Below are 19,572 nucleotides of genomic sequence, written 5' to 3'. Positions count from 1 at the left end.
TAATTACTATATATATATATATATTACAGACCAAAAGTTTGGACACACCTTCTCATTCAAAGAGTTTTCTTTATTTTCATGACTATGAAAATTGTAGATTCACACTGAAGGCATCAAAATTATGAATGAACACATGTGGAATTATATATGGAATTATATACATAACAAAAAAGTGTGAAACAACTGAAAAATGTCATATTCTAGGTTCTTCAAAGTAGCCAGTTTTTGCTTTGATTACTGCTTTGCACACTCTTGGCATTCTCTTGATGAGCTTCAAGAGGTAGTCACCTGAAATGGTCTTCCAACAGTCTTGAAGGAGTTCCCCGAGAGATGCTTGGCACTTGTTGGCCCTTTCGCCTTCACTCTGCGGTCCAGCTCACCCCTAAACCATGTCGATTGGGTTCAGGTCCGGTGACTGTGGAGGCCAGGTCATCTGGCGCAGCACCCCATCACTCTCCTTCTTGGTCAAATAGCCCTTGATGCCTTCAGTGTGACTCTACAATTTTCATAGTCATGAAAATAATGAAAACTTTTTGAATGAGAAGGTGTGTCCAAACTTTTGGTCTGTACTGTGTATATATATATATATATATATATAGTCGAAAGGCTATGGGAACGCCCCTGCGTGACCGCACTCTGAACCACATGTGTAATCTGAACAATAGGCGTTGGGACGTGACGTCATCAGCGGGCGATGTCGCGTAAACAGGAAGCTATAAATGGCTACGAGATGGACAAGACGCTAGCTCCTGGCACGGAGATGCAGCGTCTTGTTCCCTTGGGAAACGAGGGTTACGGTCGTAACCTAGAGACGTTCCTGTGGAATTTTTGATAGGCATCAGGACAGCCAGTCTGTATTCATCAATAATTATCAGTTAAACTGTTTTAATATCATTTAATGGACTTAGTATATGTTTGCTTTTAATTAACCTGCCTAACAGGTTGATCTTAGACCTATGTAGCCCGAGCCTATTGCTTGCTTGCAAAGAAACCACAACAGAGACCATTTAGAAAAAGACCACCATGTTTATTAGGGACGACACTCCCAGTGAGAACACTTAGGAAAAAGATGACAAGGATGACAAACCAGCCAAGGGCTGTTAAGAGAAGGGCCCTGAAAGGGCTCAGGAAAAGAGAGGAACTCATAGGGGCCAGGGCCAGGCTCAGGCTCAGACTCAATCATGATGACACTGGCAGGGGATGCCCAAGGAGTAGGAGGGGAAAAGGGCCCATGAGAAGGATTGCAGGGAGAAGTAGGAGAATAAGAAGGAGAAGCACCTTGACGAAAATCAGGCGAGTTAGGCCCAGAGTCAGGCCCAGAATCAGGTGCAGTGTCAGTGTCAGAAGAGAGGGGAGCCCCAGGGGGAGGACTGACAGGCAGAATCACCACAGGGTCAGTCTGAGTGCCCACATCAATGGAAGAAGGAGGGGTGTGGGCAGAAGGGGAAGAAGTAGGAAGATCAGGACCATTAGAAGGGTCGACCAAATAGTTGTCCAAGTCATCAAGCAAGCGGGAGATTTGGAAGTGGCGATGGGGAGAAATGGGAGGACCGCAAGCCCTAGGGTAAGGGCGAGACCTCTTGCGCCTAGTGGTTTTACAACGAGCTAAGAACACACAAGAAAAGAAAACAAGGCCAAGGTCAATGAATAGCATGGTGGCAAATAAATAGGAAGAACCAGTCCAGCACACTAGGTACTGAACTAGTGCACAGCCAAGCTTAAGAAAATATCTAACACACAGCAGTATAATCAACTATAACCTTAGCATTAGCAGAAGAAGCGTATAAGAGCATTAAAACAAAGGTCGAAGAAAGAACATATATAATCATAGAATAAGATAAAATAAGAGAAGAGACTTACGCATAATCAAGAAGAAGAAAATAAGAAAATATCCAAAGAAACTGAAGACTAGTCCAAAACGGTGTTGCTCCCACAAGCGTGAAGACAAGAATGAGGAAGATAAGATAAGTTTTAAAAAATAAAACCCCAAAAAGGCTCGAAAATAAGGGGATATAAGAAAGGGAGATCACGTGGGGGAAATGACGACGGGAAGGGGAAGAACCAGGAGGAAACAAAAATAATGGGATTTAGGAAAAACCACGTGATGCATAGTAATTAGTAGGAAGGACCCAAACACTGGGCAGGTTAGAAATAATGGGATTTAGAGTAAAAACATGTAAATTAAGGTAGGAGGCGCCTAGAGGCGCCTGCACATAAATATGAGGCGATCTCAGCAGTTGAGAGAGTCTCTCTTTTTGGAGTCCCTGTTTTGCAGTTCTTTTAGAGCAGCAGGAATACCTTCAAGACCGGTCTGAAGACTTTCTTTCTGGATTTCATTTGTTACTTTCATCCTGTGGTGACCTTGATGGAAACTACCTAAAAGTTCTGGGTGGGAAATCACCTTAGGTGATTCACTCCATAGGGTTTTGGGGACTTTCCTTTTGAAGCGCTTGCAAGCATCTATTATTCTGGAAAGAATTCTCTTTTGGATTGTTTTGTTTGTCGATTGATCTTCTCTGCAGAGAAAAAAAATAAACTTGTATTTTGCTGTCCTTCTCATCCAGGTCTATGGGCCTTTTATTGGGAGTTCTAACCGAGTTAGTGCTAATTAAGAACCAAGAAGGTAAACTTGGAGCACTCCTGAGGTGTTTGGTCTCAGAGGGGATTCTGAGATCCGACATTTTATTGGTGCCGAAACCCGGGAGCTTTTCCAAGGGATCGAACCAGGTAGCCTGAAAGCCTGATCCAGGGACCACTTACCCAGCAGTCTACAGAAGCTGGCCCAAAAACAGATCAAGGTAAGCAGACACCTTTTTTGAAATATAAAGTCTGTGTAATTTGACATATCTGTGGCCTGCTGTGGTGGGGTGGCCCCGGAGAAGGGTGGACGGCACCTGACCCAAAGCCAAGAACCTAGGCAAAGAAAGAGGCTTGGATTGTGGAAAACAGCGAAGATTAGTTAAGTAAGTGATAAGATAAAGAATACTGGCGGTGAAACAGCCAGGGCTGACGGGATAGTCAGGCACTGTGGTATAGCAGTGGGATAAAAGATACTAGCGGTAAAACAGCTAGGGCTGACGGTATAGTCAGGAGCTGCACGGAAGCAGTGGTTGGGGCGCCCCCGGTGTTTAATGCAAGAGTGTTTATGAATAATATGTGATTGAGCTCAATGTGTTATTGATATTACTGTGATTAGTGAAATGCAAATGTGTTATTGATGCATTGGTGAATGACTGAATGCTGTGTGTTTGATACAAGTGATATTTGAATGTTGTTGAAGAGAGTGTGATATTAGAGAAAGGGACTAGGGTGAGAAATCATTGAGAGCAAGAAGCAGGACATTACAGAGAGTGGATGAGTGTGTTGGAGATAGAAACGAAAGGAATATGACACACTTCTTCGACGAGCGAACATATCTAGATATAAACAGAGTAGAGAAGTGGCAGACTGAGAGGGAAATAGCAGACAAATTGTGGGAATTGACAACATTCGATAAATTACAGGCGCTAGGAAGGGTATTCCCAAAAGACAATTGGGAAAGGGTGATTAGAAAACTTTGGTGACCCCGAGTATTGAGTCCCGTAATACGCACGGTGCTAGAAACACCTAAACCAGGACAGGCAGTAATACCATTAGCAGAATTAGTACAAGACCCGTGGGACGAAGATAGCGAACCAGTTGTAGAAGTATTCGCGGCAAGGCCTGAACAATATAATTATTGCTCAGGACTGACAGCAACAGTAACCGTTGAACCGCGAGTGGTGCAGTGGGAAAGAGGAGCGGCAACCTCAATTATAATAGATAAAATAAATTCATTAGGGGGATTAACTAGGAAAAACCCATACAGAAGCGGGCTGACAGTAAAAAGAATATACGCAAAACTAAATTGGGTAGAATCAAATAGAAACCCAGGACCCAGATCAGACGCAGCAAGGGCAAGACAAGGGTGCATGATGGAGAAGAAACAGTGCACACCACTGGTAACCCCAGTGTGCATTATAATAAATCAGCACAAGGGCGCAGGGAAAGAGATAGAAAAATACATGAAGAAATAGTATGAGCAAACAAAGGGAAGCTTGCAGTGGCCTGAGGAAGGATCATTCAATGAAGAAAAGTGCAAAAAGCTGAAGGATTGGATAGAATACAGAGGAGAAGGAAAAAAGGAAAAATTGGAGAAAATGAAGAGGAAGTGGGAGATAGTTAACTGGTTTCAGGAAGAGGGAATGAGAAGAAGGATGGGAAATGCAGTGGAAGGAAAAGAGAAGAAAAAACTACAATGCAACTGCCGAAATGAGTGTTATTGCAAAAACTGCGAGGCAACGGGAGAAAGGAAGCAGGAGAGGGGGAGCGAAGGGACTGCCCCACCATGGGAGAAATGTGAGGAGCAGCAAAAACCGCCCCCCTACAACGAAAAACCGCCCGGATATACAACAGGACTGTATCCACTGTTGCCGCAGGCACTCGAAGACCCGAGACGAGTCACCATAGAGTTAACAGGTGGCACAGTGGAAGGACTCGTCAGATCAAGGTACAGTGTTGGTAGCAGGTCAGAGCTGGCTGAAGACGAAAAGGTCCATTCGAGAGGGAATGAGAGTAGTGACCAGAGTGAGAAAGACCCAGAGGAACAAGAGGATATGCTGGAGAAAGAACGTCCCCGGGATGTGGTGGACAAGCCGATAGGAGGGCACGTCTCGGACCCTGGAACGTACCAAGGTGATACAAAAAGAGTGGCTGGATGGCAAAACTACGGCCTCGGAAACAGAAGCGAGCAAATTATTCATAGCACCCCATATTCAGGCAGGCAAAGAGAGCAGAAACTGGTGGATACACAGGAAGAACAGGAAAAAGGCTGGAGAAGTGTGACACCAAGAGACCTGGCAGATGCCTGTAAGGAAGAACAAGGAAAAAGAAGAAGGTCAACAGAATCAGTGACCTTAGGGACCCCCATGCACTTCGGACGCGAGAGGTCCCTAATAAGCGAAAGGCCAGCCAAAGGAAAAGATCAAGGAGAAGATCAACAGAGCTGGGAAGAAGGAAAAATGGAATATGAGGAGCTGGATTGGGACCATGCGGGGGAACTGCTGAAACAACCAGGGGACAAGAAAAGAAAGCGAGAACTGGGAGAAATAGTACACCTGGAAGGGGAAATGCGACTAGTCCCAGCGAAAATTGTAGAGAAAGGAAAAGTAGGAACACAACAACTCCTGGAGTTAAGCCATAACATGCTAAAAAATTTGGATGAAATGAACCAAAGTATGTCCAAACTAAGAATGGAGCAGAAGGCTGCGGTAAACAGAGGGCACCAAACAAATGAAGCACAGGCGGAAGCCCTGTACCACTTAAAAAGACGGGTGGAACAAGTGAAAACAGAGCAAGAAGCAATGAGGGGTCATGAAAGCCAAGTCAAATCCAAGACGACCGCAAGGGTGAACAAACCCTTTATAATATCAGCATCCCGCATAAGCACCCGCTCCATGACCAGGCAAAAGCAAAAAGGAGAAAAGAAGGAAAAACATCCTAGAAACCAAGGTTGCGTCGACCAGCGAGATGAAGATATGAGCAGCAGCGGAGAAGAAACATCAAGGTCCGAGGATGAGGAAATAGATGAAGACGAAGTGGGAAGAGGAGCCAGCGGACTACCTCACACAAAGATGCTCCCACTGCTGGTCAAAGACAAGAAAGTTACTTACATACCATGGACATTTATGGACCTGACGGGCCTGATAAAACGCCTTCCGAACATATGGGAAGGAGCCCAGAAGTGGATCACGAAGCTGGAAGAACAAACAATGGGCCAATGCCTGGCTGTTGGAGACATGAAAGCTATCCTGTCCCAAAAACTAGGAAAAGCAAAAATGACGGAGATCCTAATCCAGGCCCATATTCCAAAGACAGCAGACGATCCAAGTTACGACCATGTCCAACTGGGGAAAGTGAGACAGCAGTTGTGGAACGCCCTGAGGGCACTGTATCCAACAAAAGCAGACCCAGTAAGGGTGGAAAAGATGAAACTGCAAGACGACGAAAGACCAGCCCAGTTTATCCTGAACCTGCAAAATGCCTGGAGAGAGGAAATGGGGTCAGGATGGGATGAAACAGAGACCAACCGGGCTCTGTTCAGAATGATGCTAAAAAAGAGCCCTCCCAGAAGAAGTACAGAAGAAGCTGGAGGCAGTGGTAGGGCTGAACCCTGGTCAACCTTTGAAGCCAATGTAATTCACTATGTGGAGCTAGAAAGAAAAAGAGAAAAGGAAGAAAGAAAAGCAGCCGAAAACCTGGTAATGCAACTCCACAAGGCACAGCTGGGAGAATTGGCAAGGACTAAACAAAAGGGTTAAGAAGAAAAGAAAAAAGATGACAAACCAGTGACCCAAGCAGCCATGATGGTACCTGCGGCAGCACAGCTGATGATGCAAGTACCCCAACAACCAGCAGTGCCAGTAGCTCCTCAACCTGTCATGATGCCACAGCCACAGCCACAAATGATGTATTAACCCCCGGCCCCAACGATAGCACCGGGGAACTACCAAATGGGCCCCCAGTATCAAATGGGGCTCCAATACCCCCAACAAAGAAACTGGGAAAACCCCAGAGGAAGAGGGGGACCACCAAGACCCATGTCCAGAGGTCAGTGGGGCCAAGGAGGACAACCAGGAGCCTGTTGGAACTGTAACAATACAGGTCACTTGAAACGAGATTGCCCCTACCAGCAGAGTATGGGACAAGCAGGCCCACCTGGAGGAATGGGAAGAAATCCCCAAGGACCAAACAATTGGGGAGGACAATGGATGGGACCGGCCTATAACCAAGGCCCGGTTCCACCTGGAGGCAGCCCTATGGGGCCGGCCCCAGGAAACCAATGAAGATGCCCAGAGAAGCCGACAGGGGAGTTGGTGCAGTGTGCCACCTCACTGCACCCAGTTCAAGAGCCAACAATGATGGTGGTAATTGGAGACAACCTAAAAGCGCCATTTCTGGTAGACACTGGGGCAACATATTCATCAATAGGAAAAGAAGGCTCAAAACTCCCCCTTACCCGTAAGGCAATAAAAACAGTAGGCATCTCGGGAAAAACACAGACCTTACGGTTCACCGAACCCCAGTGGATAACAATCGCCGAAATAAGCGTCCAAACACCTCTGCTCTACTCACCAGCCACACCAGTAAACTTATCAGGCAGAGACGCGTTATGTAAATTAGGAGCCAAAATATATTGTGGGCCCACCGGCGTGTGGGTTACACTACCAGATGCAATTACATCCCAGTATCCAGTACTATGGAGAGAACAAGAAGAAGACTGTCCAGAATTAGACAAAGTCTACTGGCTGGAGATCTGGGAGAAAGAAAAATCAAATCTCTGGAAGCATTCAGCGAATGGAAACCATGGCTCCAAATCATGAGACCAGACTGTCGCGATGTCAGAGACCCATTGCATTGCACAATGAAGTATGATGAGGGGGAACAAGATGAAGAATACAACAAACTATGGGACCAAACTCAAGAAGGAAGAATGTGTGGACTAAAAACCAAGTCCATCATTATAGGGCCAGAAGGAATAGCAGCTGAAGTAGAACTAGCGGAAGAAGTAAAAGAATGGTACCAAGTAGACCAGGCAGCACCTCACATCACTCTGATGATCGGGCAGAATTTTGAATCTAAAGATTTAGGGCCAATGGTCAGACAAGCACAGAAAGAACAGGAATGGTTTCAGACACATAACACAAATGTAACAATAACCAAAGATAGGAAGTACTTGAGAATCAAAGGAGAAGGGACAGAACAGGTAGTGGCAACTCAGGTACTGGTCAGTCCTAAAATAAAAAGTGAGGGAGAAGAAAAAACAGAAACGCAGATGACCCTAGTGTTGGGAGAGCAGGAACCAACAGAACAAGAGAAAGAATGCCTTAAAGGTAATTCCAGAACAGCTGTGGACAAAGCACGCCACAGATGTAGGCCTAGTCAAGTCATCAGGACAAGTCAAAATTCAGGTTAAACCCGAAGGTACCTTACCTTACCAGAGACAGTATCCTATATCACAACAGGCTGTAGCAGGGATAGGGCCAACGATAAAAGGTTTAGTGGAAGCAGGGGTATTGATCCCAACTCGAAGTCACTGCAACACTCCCATCTTTCCAGTGAGAAAACCAAATTCAGACAAATGGAGGTTAGTGCATGATCTGAGACCAGTAAACCAAATTGTAATCACAGAAACTCCAGTGGTCCCAGATCCTCACACATTGTTGTCAAACATTCCAGAAAGTACCCAATGGTACACAGTGATAGATTTATGCTCTGCATTCTTTAGTGTCCCTCTGCACCCAGACTCGCGCCACTTGTTTGCGTTCACATATGGGGGTCAACAGTACACATATACACGGTTACCACAAGGGTACTGTGAAAGTCCATCAATCTTTAACCAGGTGTTAGCGCGCGACCTACAAAACTTGCAAATCTCAAGCCATCTCCTACAGTATGTAGACGATCTACTCATCTGTTCGGAAACAAAAGAACAGTGTTTAGAAGACTCACTGACTCACTGACTCAGTTTAGAAGACTCACTGACAAAAGCATTAGCGGAAAATGGGCACAAGGTCAGTAAAGAGAAGTTGCAATTCTGCAACAAAAAGGTAGAATACCGGGGAAGGGTACTAGAGGGCACGACACGAAAAATTTCGCCCGCACATCTAGAGGCGATAAGAAATGCACCACGACCGGAAAACGTGCGCAAAATGCTGTCATTCCTGGGTATGGCAGGGTTTAGCAGACCTTGGATATGTGACTTTGCACTCAAAGCACAGCTACTAAGAGACATGATAAAGGCAGTAGGCCAGAACAAACCCAGCGCAAAACTAGAGTGGACGTCAGATGGATAGGCAGCGTTTGAATTGATAAAAAACACAATGGCTTCGGCTCCAGCCTTAGCATGTCCAAATTACAGCAAACTATTTCACCTGTATGTTTCTGAACGACAGGGATTTGCGTCGGCTGTGTTAATGCAGCACCAGGAAGGAATGGGGAACCAACCCATCGCCTACTTCAGCACCGCGCTAGACACAGTAGAGAAAGGCACGCCCCCATGCTACAGGGCTATGAGCGCAGCAGCGTTCGCTTACCAAAAGGCCTCATCCATCACAATGGGGCACCCAGTAACCCTGTACACATCACATGCGCTATTTTCGCTCCTAACTAGTCAGAAGTTCGTGATAACCAATGCAAGAAGAACAGGGTATGATGTGATTTTGTCATCACCAGAATTGACTATAGAACGTTGCAATACAGTGAACCCAGCAGAAAGGATGGTGCTGCCCAATGATGGAACACCACACTGCTGTAGAGAAGAGTCAGAAAAATTTCTACAAGCACGAGCAGATTTGGAACCAGAACCGCTGAAAGAATCACAGAGGATATTTTTTGTAGATGGCTCATGCTATCGAACGATGGAAGGGAACAAAGCAGGGTACGCAGTGATAGAGTATGACCCCAGGTCACAGGACTACGAAACAATAGCGCAAGCCCAGGTCCCACAGCCATGGTTAGCACAACTAGCAGAAATCAAAGCACTAACTGCAGCCTGCAAATTAGCTGCAGGAAAAACATGCACAGTATACACAGACTCTGCATATGCCTATGGGGTATGTCATGTGTTCGGCCCAATTTGGGCACAGAGAGGGTTCCAACGTGCGGATGGGTCTACAATTACTCATGGGCCAGCCATAACAGATTTGTTGCATGCCATACAACTACCACAGAAACTAGCAATAGTTAAGTGTAGAGCCCACAAGACAGATGGTACAATGGTAACTAAAGGTAACACAGCTGCAGATGAAGCAGCAAAGAGAGCAGCAATAGGCGAACAAAGTGTAATGGCAGTATTGATACCTGGAGAGCCAGAAGAGAGATCAGAAAATCTAACACTTAAAGAGATAGTTCAGGGACAGGAGGCAGCAAGCCCAGAAGAGAAAGAATGTTGGAAAAAGAGAGGGGCATGGCAGGCAAAAGACGAAAAGATATGGAGAAGTGCAGATGGCATATGGGTGGCACCCAGGGCGCTACTGCCCATGCTGATTAGGGAAGTGCACGGACCGGACCACTGCAACAGAAAAGTAATCATTGACACAATCAGGCAAGAATGGTGGTCGCCCTATTTGGCAAGCATGGTAGACCACGCATTAAGGCAGTGTGAAGTATGTGCTAGGAACAACGTTAGAAAGAACTTCACAGTCAAGTCAAGTCAAGTTTATTTGTATAGCGCTCTTTACAACAGACATTGTCTCAAAGCAGCTTTACAGAAAACAACAGTTAAGGTGAATGGTGTGCGTTTGTCCCTGATGAGCAAGCCGTGGCGACAGTGGCAAGGAAAAACTCCCTTAGATGATATGAGGAAGAAACCTTGAGAGGAACCAGACTCAAAGGGAACCCATCCTCATATGGGTGAGATCAAGAGTTTGATCATAAATCTTTCAACAATACAGAACACTGGAGAGAGAGAACTAACATGAGTACTGGATTATAAGATTATAAGTGAATGTTCTTTCTACAGTCTTTGGTATAAAAAGCTCAACATTTGTGATCATCATAGATCCAGCATCAGCTTCTCCATGCCAGGGCCTTTAAACACTCGGCATCTACTTCTCCATGATCATCCATAGGTCCATAATCTTCACGAGGTGGGACGTGACTGGAGCTGGCCAAACCTCAGGATGCCTCAGGATGGGGAGAGAAAGAGAAGCAGTGGAGAGGAATTAGCGTAGCTGCTGTTCATGATAATAACAGCACAAGTTGATAATGTGCATGTGATCATATATTCTGGAGCACAAGGTTGTGATGTGATGTGTGTGATGTGTGTTATGTGTAGGCTTTGCTAAAAAGATATGTTTTTAATCTACACTTAAACTGGGAGAGTGTATCTGAACCCCGAACACTGTCAGGAAGACTATTCCAGAGTTTAGGAGCTAAATGTGAAAATGCTCTACCGCCTTTAGTGGACTTTGCTATTCTAGGAACTACTAGAAGCCCAGAGTTTTGAGATCTCAGGGAGCGTGACGGATTGTAGCGTGTTAAAAGACTGAAGAGATACATGGGAGCCAAACCATTTAGTGCTTTATAAGTGAGTAGCAGTAGTTTGTAGTCTATTCGAAACTTAATAGGAAGCCAATGTAGGGACGATAAGATTGGGGTTATACGATCGTATTTTCTTGACCTAGTAAGAACTCTTGCTGCCGCATTCTGAACTAACTGAAGCTTGTTTATTAATGATGCAGGACATCCACCTAGTAATGCATTACAGTAGTCTATTCTAGAGGTCATAAACGCATGGACGAGCTTCCCTGCATCAGATATAGATAACATATTTCTTAGCATAGAAATATTTCTAAGGTGAAAGAAGGCTGTTTTTGTAACTTGATTGATGTGATTTTTAAAAGATAAGTTGCTGTCTAAAATAACTCCCAGGTCTTTTACCGTTGAACTAGTAGTTACAGAGCAACCGTCTAAATGCAGGCTGAGATGCTGGAGCTTCTGTGTACTATTTTTTGGGCCGATGAGCAAAATCTCCGTTTTATCAGAATTTAATAGCAGAAAGTTATGGGTCATCCAATCTCTTATTTCAACACACTCAGTTATGCGAGCTAATTGAGCTGTATCGCCTGGTTTGGATAAAATATATAGCTGGGTATCATCAGCATAACAATGGAAGCTAATTCCATGCCTTCTAATAACATTTCCTAACGGAAGCATGTATATTGTGAAAAGCAGGGGTCCTAGAACTGACCCTTGTGGCACCGCATAATTTACTAGCATTATCCTGGATAGCTCTCCATTTAAATCTACGAAATGGTAACGATTGGACAGGTAGGATTTAAACCAGCTTAATGCCTGTCCCTGAATACCGATGTAATTCTGTAAGCGATCGAGGAGAAGATCATGATCTATAGTGTCAAACGCAGCACTAAGATTTAGTAAAACTAATAGAGAGATGTAGCCTTGGTCTGAAGCTAAAAACAGGTCATTAGTGATTTTAACTAAAGCAGTTTCTGTGCTATGATGGGGCCTAAAACCTGACTGAAACTCTTCAAAGATATTGTTCTCCTGCAAGTGGTTACATAACTGGGCAGCGACAATCTTTTCTAAAATCTTAGACATAAATGGGAGATTTGTAATTTGATAGCGTGTTTGGATCCAGATAAGGTTTTTTAATGAGGGGCTTAATAACTGCTAACTTGTGGGATTTAGGGACATGACCTAACGATAGTGAGGAGTTAATAATATTGAGAAGAGGCTCACCAGCTGTATATAACACTTCCTTCAGTAGTTTAGTGGGAATTGGATCTAACTGACATGTTGTTAATTTAGCTTTCATAATAGCATCATACAGCTCTTCCTGTCCTATACATGTAAAACAGTGTAGTTGTGGGGTTGTAGGTACGATTGTGTCGGGAGATGCTGTCAGAGGTTGAACTGCCACAATTGTTTTTCTAATGTTATCTATTTTTTCAGTGAAGAAATTCATAAAGTCTTCACTACTAAACTGTGATGGAACACATTTTTCAGATCCCTGATTTGTTGTTAATTTAGCGACTGTACTGAAAAGGAACCTGGGATTGTTTTTGTTATTTTCTATGAGTTTGCTCAGGTGTTCAGCTCTAGCAGCTTTTAGCGCTTGTCTGTAGCTAAGCATACTGTCTTTATACGCAATTCTAAATACCTCCAATTTAGTTTTCCTCCATTTTCTCTCCAGATTACGTGCTGTTCTCTTTAGGGCATGCGTATGACTATTATACCAAGGTGCAGGTGCTTGTTCTCTAACCTTTTTTAACCGGATGGGGGCAACAGTGTCTAAAGTGCTAGTGAGGATAAGGTCTATGTTGTTCGCCATCTCATCAAGATGATCAGCAGTTATGGGTTTAATGTGAAACTGAGATAAATCAGGCAGGTTATTTATGAATCTGTCCTTAGTGGTTGGAACAATAGTCCTACCAGGTCGATACCGTGGTGAAACACGGTTAATCTGCTCTACCGGTAGTGTGTACAGTAGGAGATAATGGTCTGTGATGTCATCACTCTGGGGTAAAATATCTATATCAGTGACGTCTGCTCCGTGGGATATTATTAAGTCTAGTGTGTGGTTAAAACGGTGGGTTGGTCTGGTGACGTTTTGTTTAACTCCAAAAGAGTTTAGTAAATCGACAAACGATAATCCTAAAGCATCGTTTACATCATCTACATGAATATTAAAATCTCCTACAAGCAGCACTTTATCAAAACTGATCAAGAGGTCTGAGAGAAAACAAGCAAACTCTCGAAAAAAATCAGCGTAGGGCCCTGGGGGTCTGTACACGGTGACCAGAGCGAGTTTTCTATGTATGTCTGAAAGTGCAATTTTAAGAACGAGCACTTCAAATGATTTAAAGCTGAATCCTAATCTCTGACTAACATTAAGAGAAGCACTATAAATGGTTCCTACACCCCCCCCCCCCACGACCAGTCTGACGGGGCTTATGCTTATAAACATATCCTGACGGTGTCGACTCGTTTAGACCCATATAATCACCTGGTTTAATCCAGGTCTCAGTGAGACAGAGTGCATCGAGATTATTATCTGTGATCATCTCATTTACAATCAGTGCTTTGGGTGCAAGTGATCTAATGTTTAAAAGACCGAACTTTAGAACTTTGTTGTGTTTGTTTATCTGGCATTTTTCAGTTTTAACTGCAATAAGATTATTTCTGGATCTTGTGTATGTAATTCTTGGTTTTACTACACGAGGAATAGATACGGTTTCTATAAACTGGGCTGTGTGTGAACTTGTAACTATTTGGCCTGTTGTATGCGTGTTCTGATAGTTGAAGATTTCTTGATGTCTTACCAGTCAGATGGTGTGAAGTATCCTAGAGATGTTATCTGATAGCACTGCTGCTCCAACTCTGCTGGGGTGCAGGCCATCAGGGCGGAAGAACCTAGGACGCTCCCAGAAACAGTTCCAGTTATTAACAAAGAGAAGTTTATGTTCTCGACACCATGACTGTAGCCATTCATTTAGAGCTAAAAGTCTACTAAACTTCTCAGCCCCTCGCTGGTAAGTGGGAAGAGGTCCTGACACTATAATCCTCGTTGTGGGTGATGTGCTGCGTACCGTCTCCACCAGGATCCTGAAGTCCCTCTTTAAGATCTCCGTTTGCCGCAGTCTGGTGTCGTTTGCTCCGGCATGGAGAACAACCGCTCCAAAGTTCTCGTTCAGGATCGCGGGTACCTGCGCAGCGACATCCAGAACACGAGCACCAGGAAAACAGCGAGTGTGCACCTTACCTTTAGCTCGGGTAGCGCGGACATGCCGGACGATGGAATTTTCGAGAATAACAGTGTCGCGTTCCGTCTCGCGGAGGGGGACGAAGCGGTTCTCGGTCGAGATCTCGAAGGCCGGTGGTGGAGGTGGAGATGTCCTCGATCGGGGCTTGGCTTGTCTCTTCCGCCGCGGCCGCATCCAGGGTCCATGTTGCACCGGTGCCGGAGTCGTAGGTGCGCTGGGCCTGGGCAGAGAAGCACGCGGAGTTGATGTGCTGGGAGCGTTAGGTTCAACCCGGGAGTTTACCTGGGATGAGTGCGCGTCCGCCCGGAATGTTTCCAGTGCCGCTTTCCGCTCTCGCAGCCAGTCATGCTTTGCATGAAGCTCGTGAATCTGTTTCTCCAATGCCTCCATCTCCAACGCCACCGTTTGCAACTCGAACGAGTCCTCACCTGTGCTCGAATGCAGACAAACAATCGGCATAGTGCTTATAATCACGAACAGATTTATTATACAGAGATGTGAGTGAGAGAAAATAAATATAAACAACACTAGTGATAGTCGAGTTAACTAACTACAGGCACAAGTCGGGAAGACAAAAACAATTTAGGATTATTAAAAGAGGAAAAACGGATGGATAGATAGATAGATAGATAGATAGATAGATAGATAGATAGATAGATAGATAGATAGATAGATAGATAGATAGATAGATAGATAGATAGATAGATAGATAGCAAAGTTTGTTTTTCACAGCCCCCATCAGTCACATCCCAGTCCCGATGGGACCATTTCGACACTTGGTAATGGACTTTGTGGACATGCAGAACAGGGTGTCAGGGAAAAGACACATCCTGGTGGTAGTGGACAGATTTAGTCGATGGGTGGAAGCGGTGGCAACAGCTGACAATAGCGCAAAAACAGTCGCTAAATTTCTGTGTAGGGAAGTGATCCCTAGATTTGGAATCCCTGATCAGATCCTGTCACATTTTACCAATAAGAAAATGAAGGAAGTGCTGAAGGCATTGTGTGTAAAACAGAAACTTGGATGCGTGTACCATCCCCAGTCTCAGGGAATGGTTGAGAGGGCAAATGGCACTATCAAGGCAAAAGTGGCAAAGATATGTGCAAGCACCAAGTTAAATTGGGTACAGGCATTACCATTGGCATTGATGAAAATGAGGGCACAGACAAACCGGACCTTACACCTGTCACCCCATGAGATAGTGACAGGACAGCCAATGCCAATGTCATTCACAAGAGGACCCTATAAAGGTCCAGGGTTGGAGCAATTGGAAAAAGAAATGTCTAGCTATGTGAAGCACCTAACCGAAATCCATAGAACTGTATACCCACAGGTGTGCGCGGCCACACAGGCAAGTGAGGGTCCAACAGACAAAGAGGCAAAAAAGCTCGCGAGAGTTGAGCCTGGGGACTTTGTCTACATTAAGGTGTTTAAAAAGAAACATTGGAAAACACCAAGGCGGGAAGGCCCGTTCAAAGTGGTGTTGGCAACCCCTACCGCAGTGAAAGTTGAAGGTAAGCAACACTGGTATCATTTGAATCATTGTTGCAGGGCTCACGTAGAAGGACAAAAACCCACAGTAAGCGGACAAGACAAGCCCTCGGACGACGACGACTCGGACGACGGAGACGACCACGGCCCGAGCACATCGCAAGGAACAGCAAGACGTACCCGCGCACAAGAGAAGAAGAAAGCAGAGAAACTAGCAAAAAAGCAGGCGACACCAGAACCACAGGCCAAAGACTCCCCGGCTGCCCCACAGCCAACTCCTCAGTCGTGTCCAGCTCCACAACTCACACCAGAAGACGCTCAGGATGACAGCGCAATTACCACAAACGTCCCCGCAGACATCCCACCAGAAACACCAGGCGTGTACCTCCCGCTCCCGTTTTCCCCGTCTGACTTTTTACCGTTAGACCTCCCAGATCCATCACAGTATACAGGAGAACCTTCAACCGACCCAGTAATGCCCACGCTATCCCCCATTGCTATAGTTGACCCACCGCCGCTATACGACACCCTAGACCCCACCGACATAGCCTGGGAACACCAGTATGACTAAAATACAGGCCGAGATATTAGATCCCAAGCATAGACCATACCTTATGAGATATAGACCCCAAGAATCGAAACATGTAATTGTTCTCATGGTACTTGTGACAGCATCATTGTATGCCATCACATGCACAACATTAGCATGGGTACAGAGAACCTCGCAAAACGGTACCGTAATCTCCAATGAAACCTACCCCAACATGACCGACCCTACGCATACCCCACAAACAAATCACTCTAGAAAGCGTAGGGAGGCAGGGCAGGGATTTGCCTACATAGCAGGGGTCGAAGTGTATCGATCAAACTTCACCCCAGTGCTCCCTGAATTGTGGCCACCGGCAAACGGCTCAATAGGTAATCATATGTGGTGTGCGTTGAATCTAATGGTAGCGGCCAACCACACTCAAACTGCCCAAACAGGTGCCCTTTTTAGAAACAAACACTGGTATCAGGTTAGCTACTCGGTTAGTTACACCGGCCCCACCATTCCGCACAAGGTTGACATACAGAGTTGGGCCGACAATGCATCCAACTCGGACTTCCTACTGACAGTGGAGGTAGGCGTACGACGGCCAAACGTGCTAGACGACTTAAGTGATCCGACAGTAGCCATTGTGATCACAGGAAGGCCCAAGCATGGTGCCTGTAAGCGGATTCATGGCATTTGGCTGCATTATTATTACACGCAACATTCATCGTCTCGATCCGCATCAGTACAAACAAGCAGCGTAGATTCCGACACGGGAGCACGAGTCTATGCTCCTGGGGGTCAACCAGGCCTCCAACCACACCAGGCCGCTATAGACTTTGCAATCATATGCGGAGGACCATCTAACAGTGAACCATCCATGTTCTCCGGGCTTAGCGGACAGAACTTCGCCTCGTACTACGTTCCATGTCACAGCGGCCGAGGCCTGAGCCAATTTTATGTACATATGGCCCTAAACGACTCCTGCCCAGAAACTTGTCAGTCGCCAGAAGGTAGAGTCTGGGGAATTGATGGCCACTATAACAAAAGCGGCTCTCCCGGCTTTCCCCCAAACGTTTCGTCAACCGCCACCCTCCTCAGCGTCACCATACACAACGATACGGACAACCATGCCACTCCGCCCAATCTGTACTATGCCTGGCTTCAAGACACGGCTCGTCAAGCGCACCCCAACAGCACATTGTATGTCACAAACGATCAAAGCACATACCTTATGCGATGCCCACTAGAGGAATTCGCGAATGCGCAAGGACCCCCTGTAATAGCACCCACTTATGCCCCGCGGCATGCTTACTAGGAGCAGCCGCTCACACGCATGGAGCAGAATGGATGCAGAACTATAGCAAATCTTGCTCATACACACCGGACACAACTGAGACCCCCACAGACTTACGAGTGCGTGTCCATCCAGAGCAGAAATTCCCCCTCTGTGTTAAAGGACAAGGTTTTCACAAGGTGTCCCTAAAGCAGCATGTCTAGATACGCTGGAGGCTAACCACCCCATTATTAACATGATATCTAGTTGTAACACCTCACAGTACGGGTGTAAGCCCAATACCACCATCCAAGTGATCATCCTTCACCTTAGACTAGGCACTTTATCGTTGGCTGACATATTCTGGTATTGCGGAGAGCCACAAGTGTTGCAGACCCTCCCGAAGTTTTGGGATGGACTCTGTACACCAGTCTTGTTGGAAGAATCTCACTGTATTCGAGCTAAATGAGACCAGACTGGAGCAACTCCTCAAGCACTCCACGCATCCTCCGCTGCACTCGCGCACTCGCCGTGATCTCTCTACTGCCTTGAATAATAGAAATATAAATAGGTACTTTACTTTCGGTAACTCCACACACCTACCGCAGTTGGACAATGACGCCTTCATATATGTAGACTGGTCCGGAGAACCAGCTGGCGTGCCAGAACAATATCGTGCCCTACAAAGGCATCATCTACCGCATTGACTGTATTCCTCCCTCAAGTACAAGCGCATAGAAACATGAAGTGGATTAATTATATATGGTACAATCAGCAGCGATTTATCAACCACACCATATCGGCCCTAGGACTTATGGCAGAGCAACTACACGCCACCACAATGATGACTGTACAAAACCGCTTCGCCTTAGACACCATGCGCGGCCCAGAACAAGGCGTATGTACCCTTTTCGGCTCAGACTGTTGTGCACTAATAAGGAACTGACCCAAAATAATGCGTCCCCTGACCCAGCCTGGTACAAATGGTTGATGTCAGGCGACTGGTTAGCGGGCCTGATAAGAATTTTTACAATAGTAGGTTTTGTCATCATAGCCGTCCTGGCACTAGTGTGTTGTGGTATTCCACTTATTCGCTCTCTTATTGACAAGACAGTACACTCACTTTTTGACCAATATCTCATAATGCACGCCAGGTTGTCGGACGGAGATGAGGAGGATCAGGCACTTTTGAACCATTCCGAGAAACTCTATCCTCTGCTCATGGCAGAGGATAAAAGTGCTTAAAGAGACAAATCAATGTACAGGAACATGCAGGCACCCTGGCCTCTCCTAACCCCCCCCCCCCCCCCCCTAGTTAGTTGCTTTGTGTATCTCTTTTCCTCAGATCATGGCACTCCGACGGCCCGGTCCTTTACGAACACAGGCCAAGCATTTGCCACGAAGTCTTCAACGCCCCTTTGGTACCTGTTACCTCACGTGCACCTCAACCTGCGCTTGCCCCACTAATGTTCAACCCCACCCGCACTTCCATTTCTTTACGAGGCATCACCTAGGCTGCGGTGCCTGCCAGTGTCTGTTGGCGCACCTCCGACCTTTGCCAGACCCAAGTCTTTGTTTAATCCCGTTAGAATTCGGGCTGGATAAAAATCAGATTACTGCACAACCGTACCCCCCTTTAACTGAGATCGCAGAGCTAAGACATGCGCAGACCTGGTATCCCTTAACCACTGATAGATATGTCTCCTTTCTCATTCATAACTGCAACCGTATAGACTATCGACCGCTGCCATACATTATGGAACACGCTGACATCACCTTGCGATATACACAGTGGATCCAAGATGGACCCACTGACATGACCTTTCCGCTCACACCTAGGCTCACCCTTACTGTACATACCTACACATATCGTCGCATTATCGCAGTGGCACAAGCATATGGAAGCCACTCCCATCATGTGTTCCTTATTACCCCAAATGTCCCAGTAGAGGCTCTGATACAGTAC

At 45.8% G+C, this 19,572-nt stretch overlaps 2 protein-coding genes across 2 annotated transcripts in view; one reads left to right on the top strand and one right to left on the bottom strand.

Annotated features, from left to right (window-relative positions):
* Positions 1-19,572, top strand: part of LOC310734359 (uncharacterized protein) — a 133,117-nt gene that overhangs the window by 83,412 nt on the left and 30,133 nt on the right. The window lies entirely within an intron of this gene.
* LOC310734366 (uncharacterized protein) lies at positions 10,970-14,912 on the bottom strand. The gene is made up of 2 exons (XM_083556283.1): positions 14,133-14,912; positions 10,970-13,956 (listed from the first exon to the last, which is right to left on the bottom strand). The coding sequence occupies exons 1-2, from the start codon at positions 14,763-14,765 to the stop codon at positions 13,942-13,944; spliced, it is 648 nt and encodes a 215-aa protein (XP_083412409.1). The 5' UTR covers positions 14,766-14,912; the 3' UTR covers positions 10,970-13,941.

The sequence above is a fragment of the Silurus aristotelis genome (genome assembly GCF_946808225.1).
Source record: "Silurus aristotelis genome assembly, chromosome: 12".
In the NCBI taxonomy this organism is placed as follows: Eukaryota; Metazoa; Chordata; class Actinopteri; order Siluriformes; family Siluridae; genus Silurus; species Silurus aristotelis.
Note: the sequence above shows the minus strand (reverse complement) of the source record. Positions and strands in the feature narration are given on the sequence as shown.

Excerpts from the sequence above, each read along its gene's own strand:
- LOC310734366 (XM_083556283.1), bottom strand. The coding sequence starts at position 14,765 with ATGCCGATTGTTTGTCTGCATTCGAGCACAGGTGAGGACTCGTTCGAG.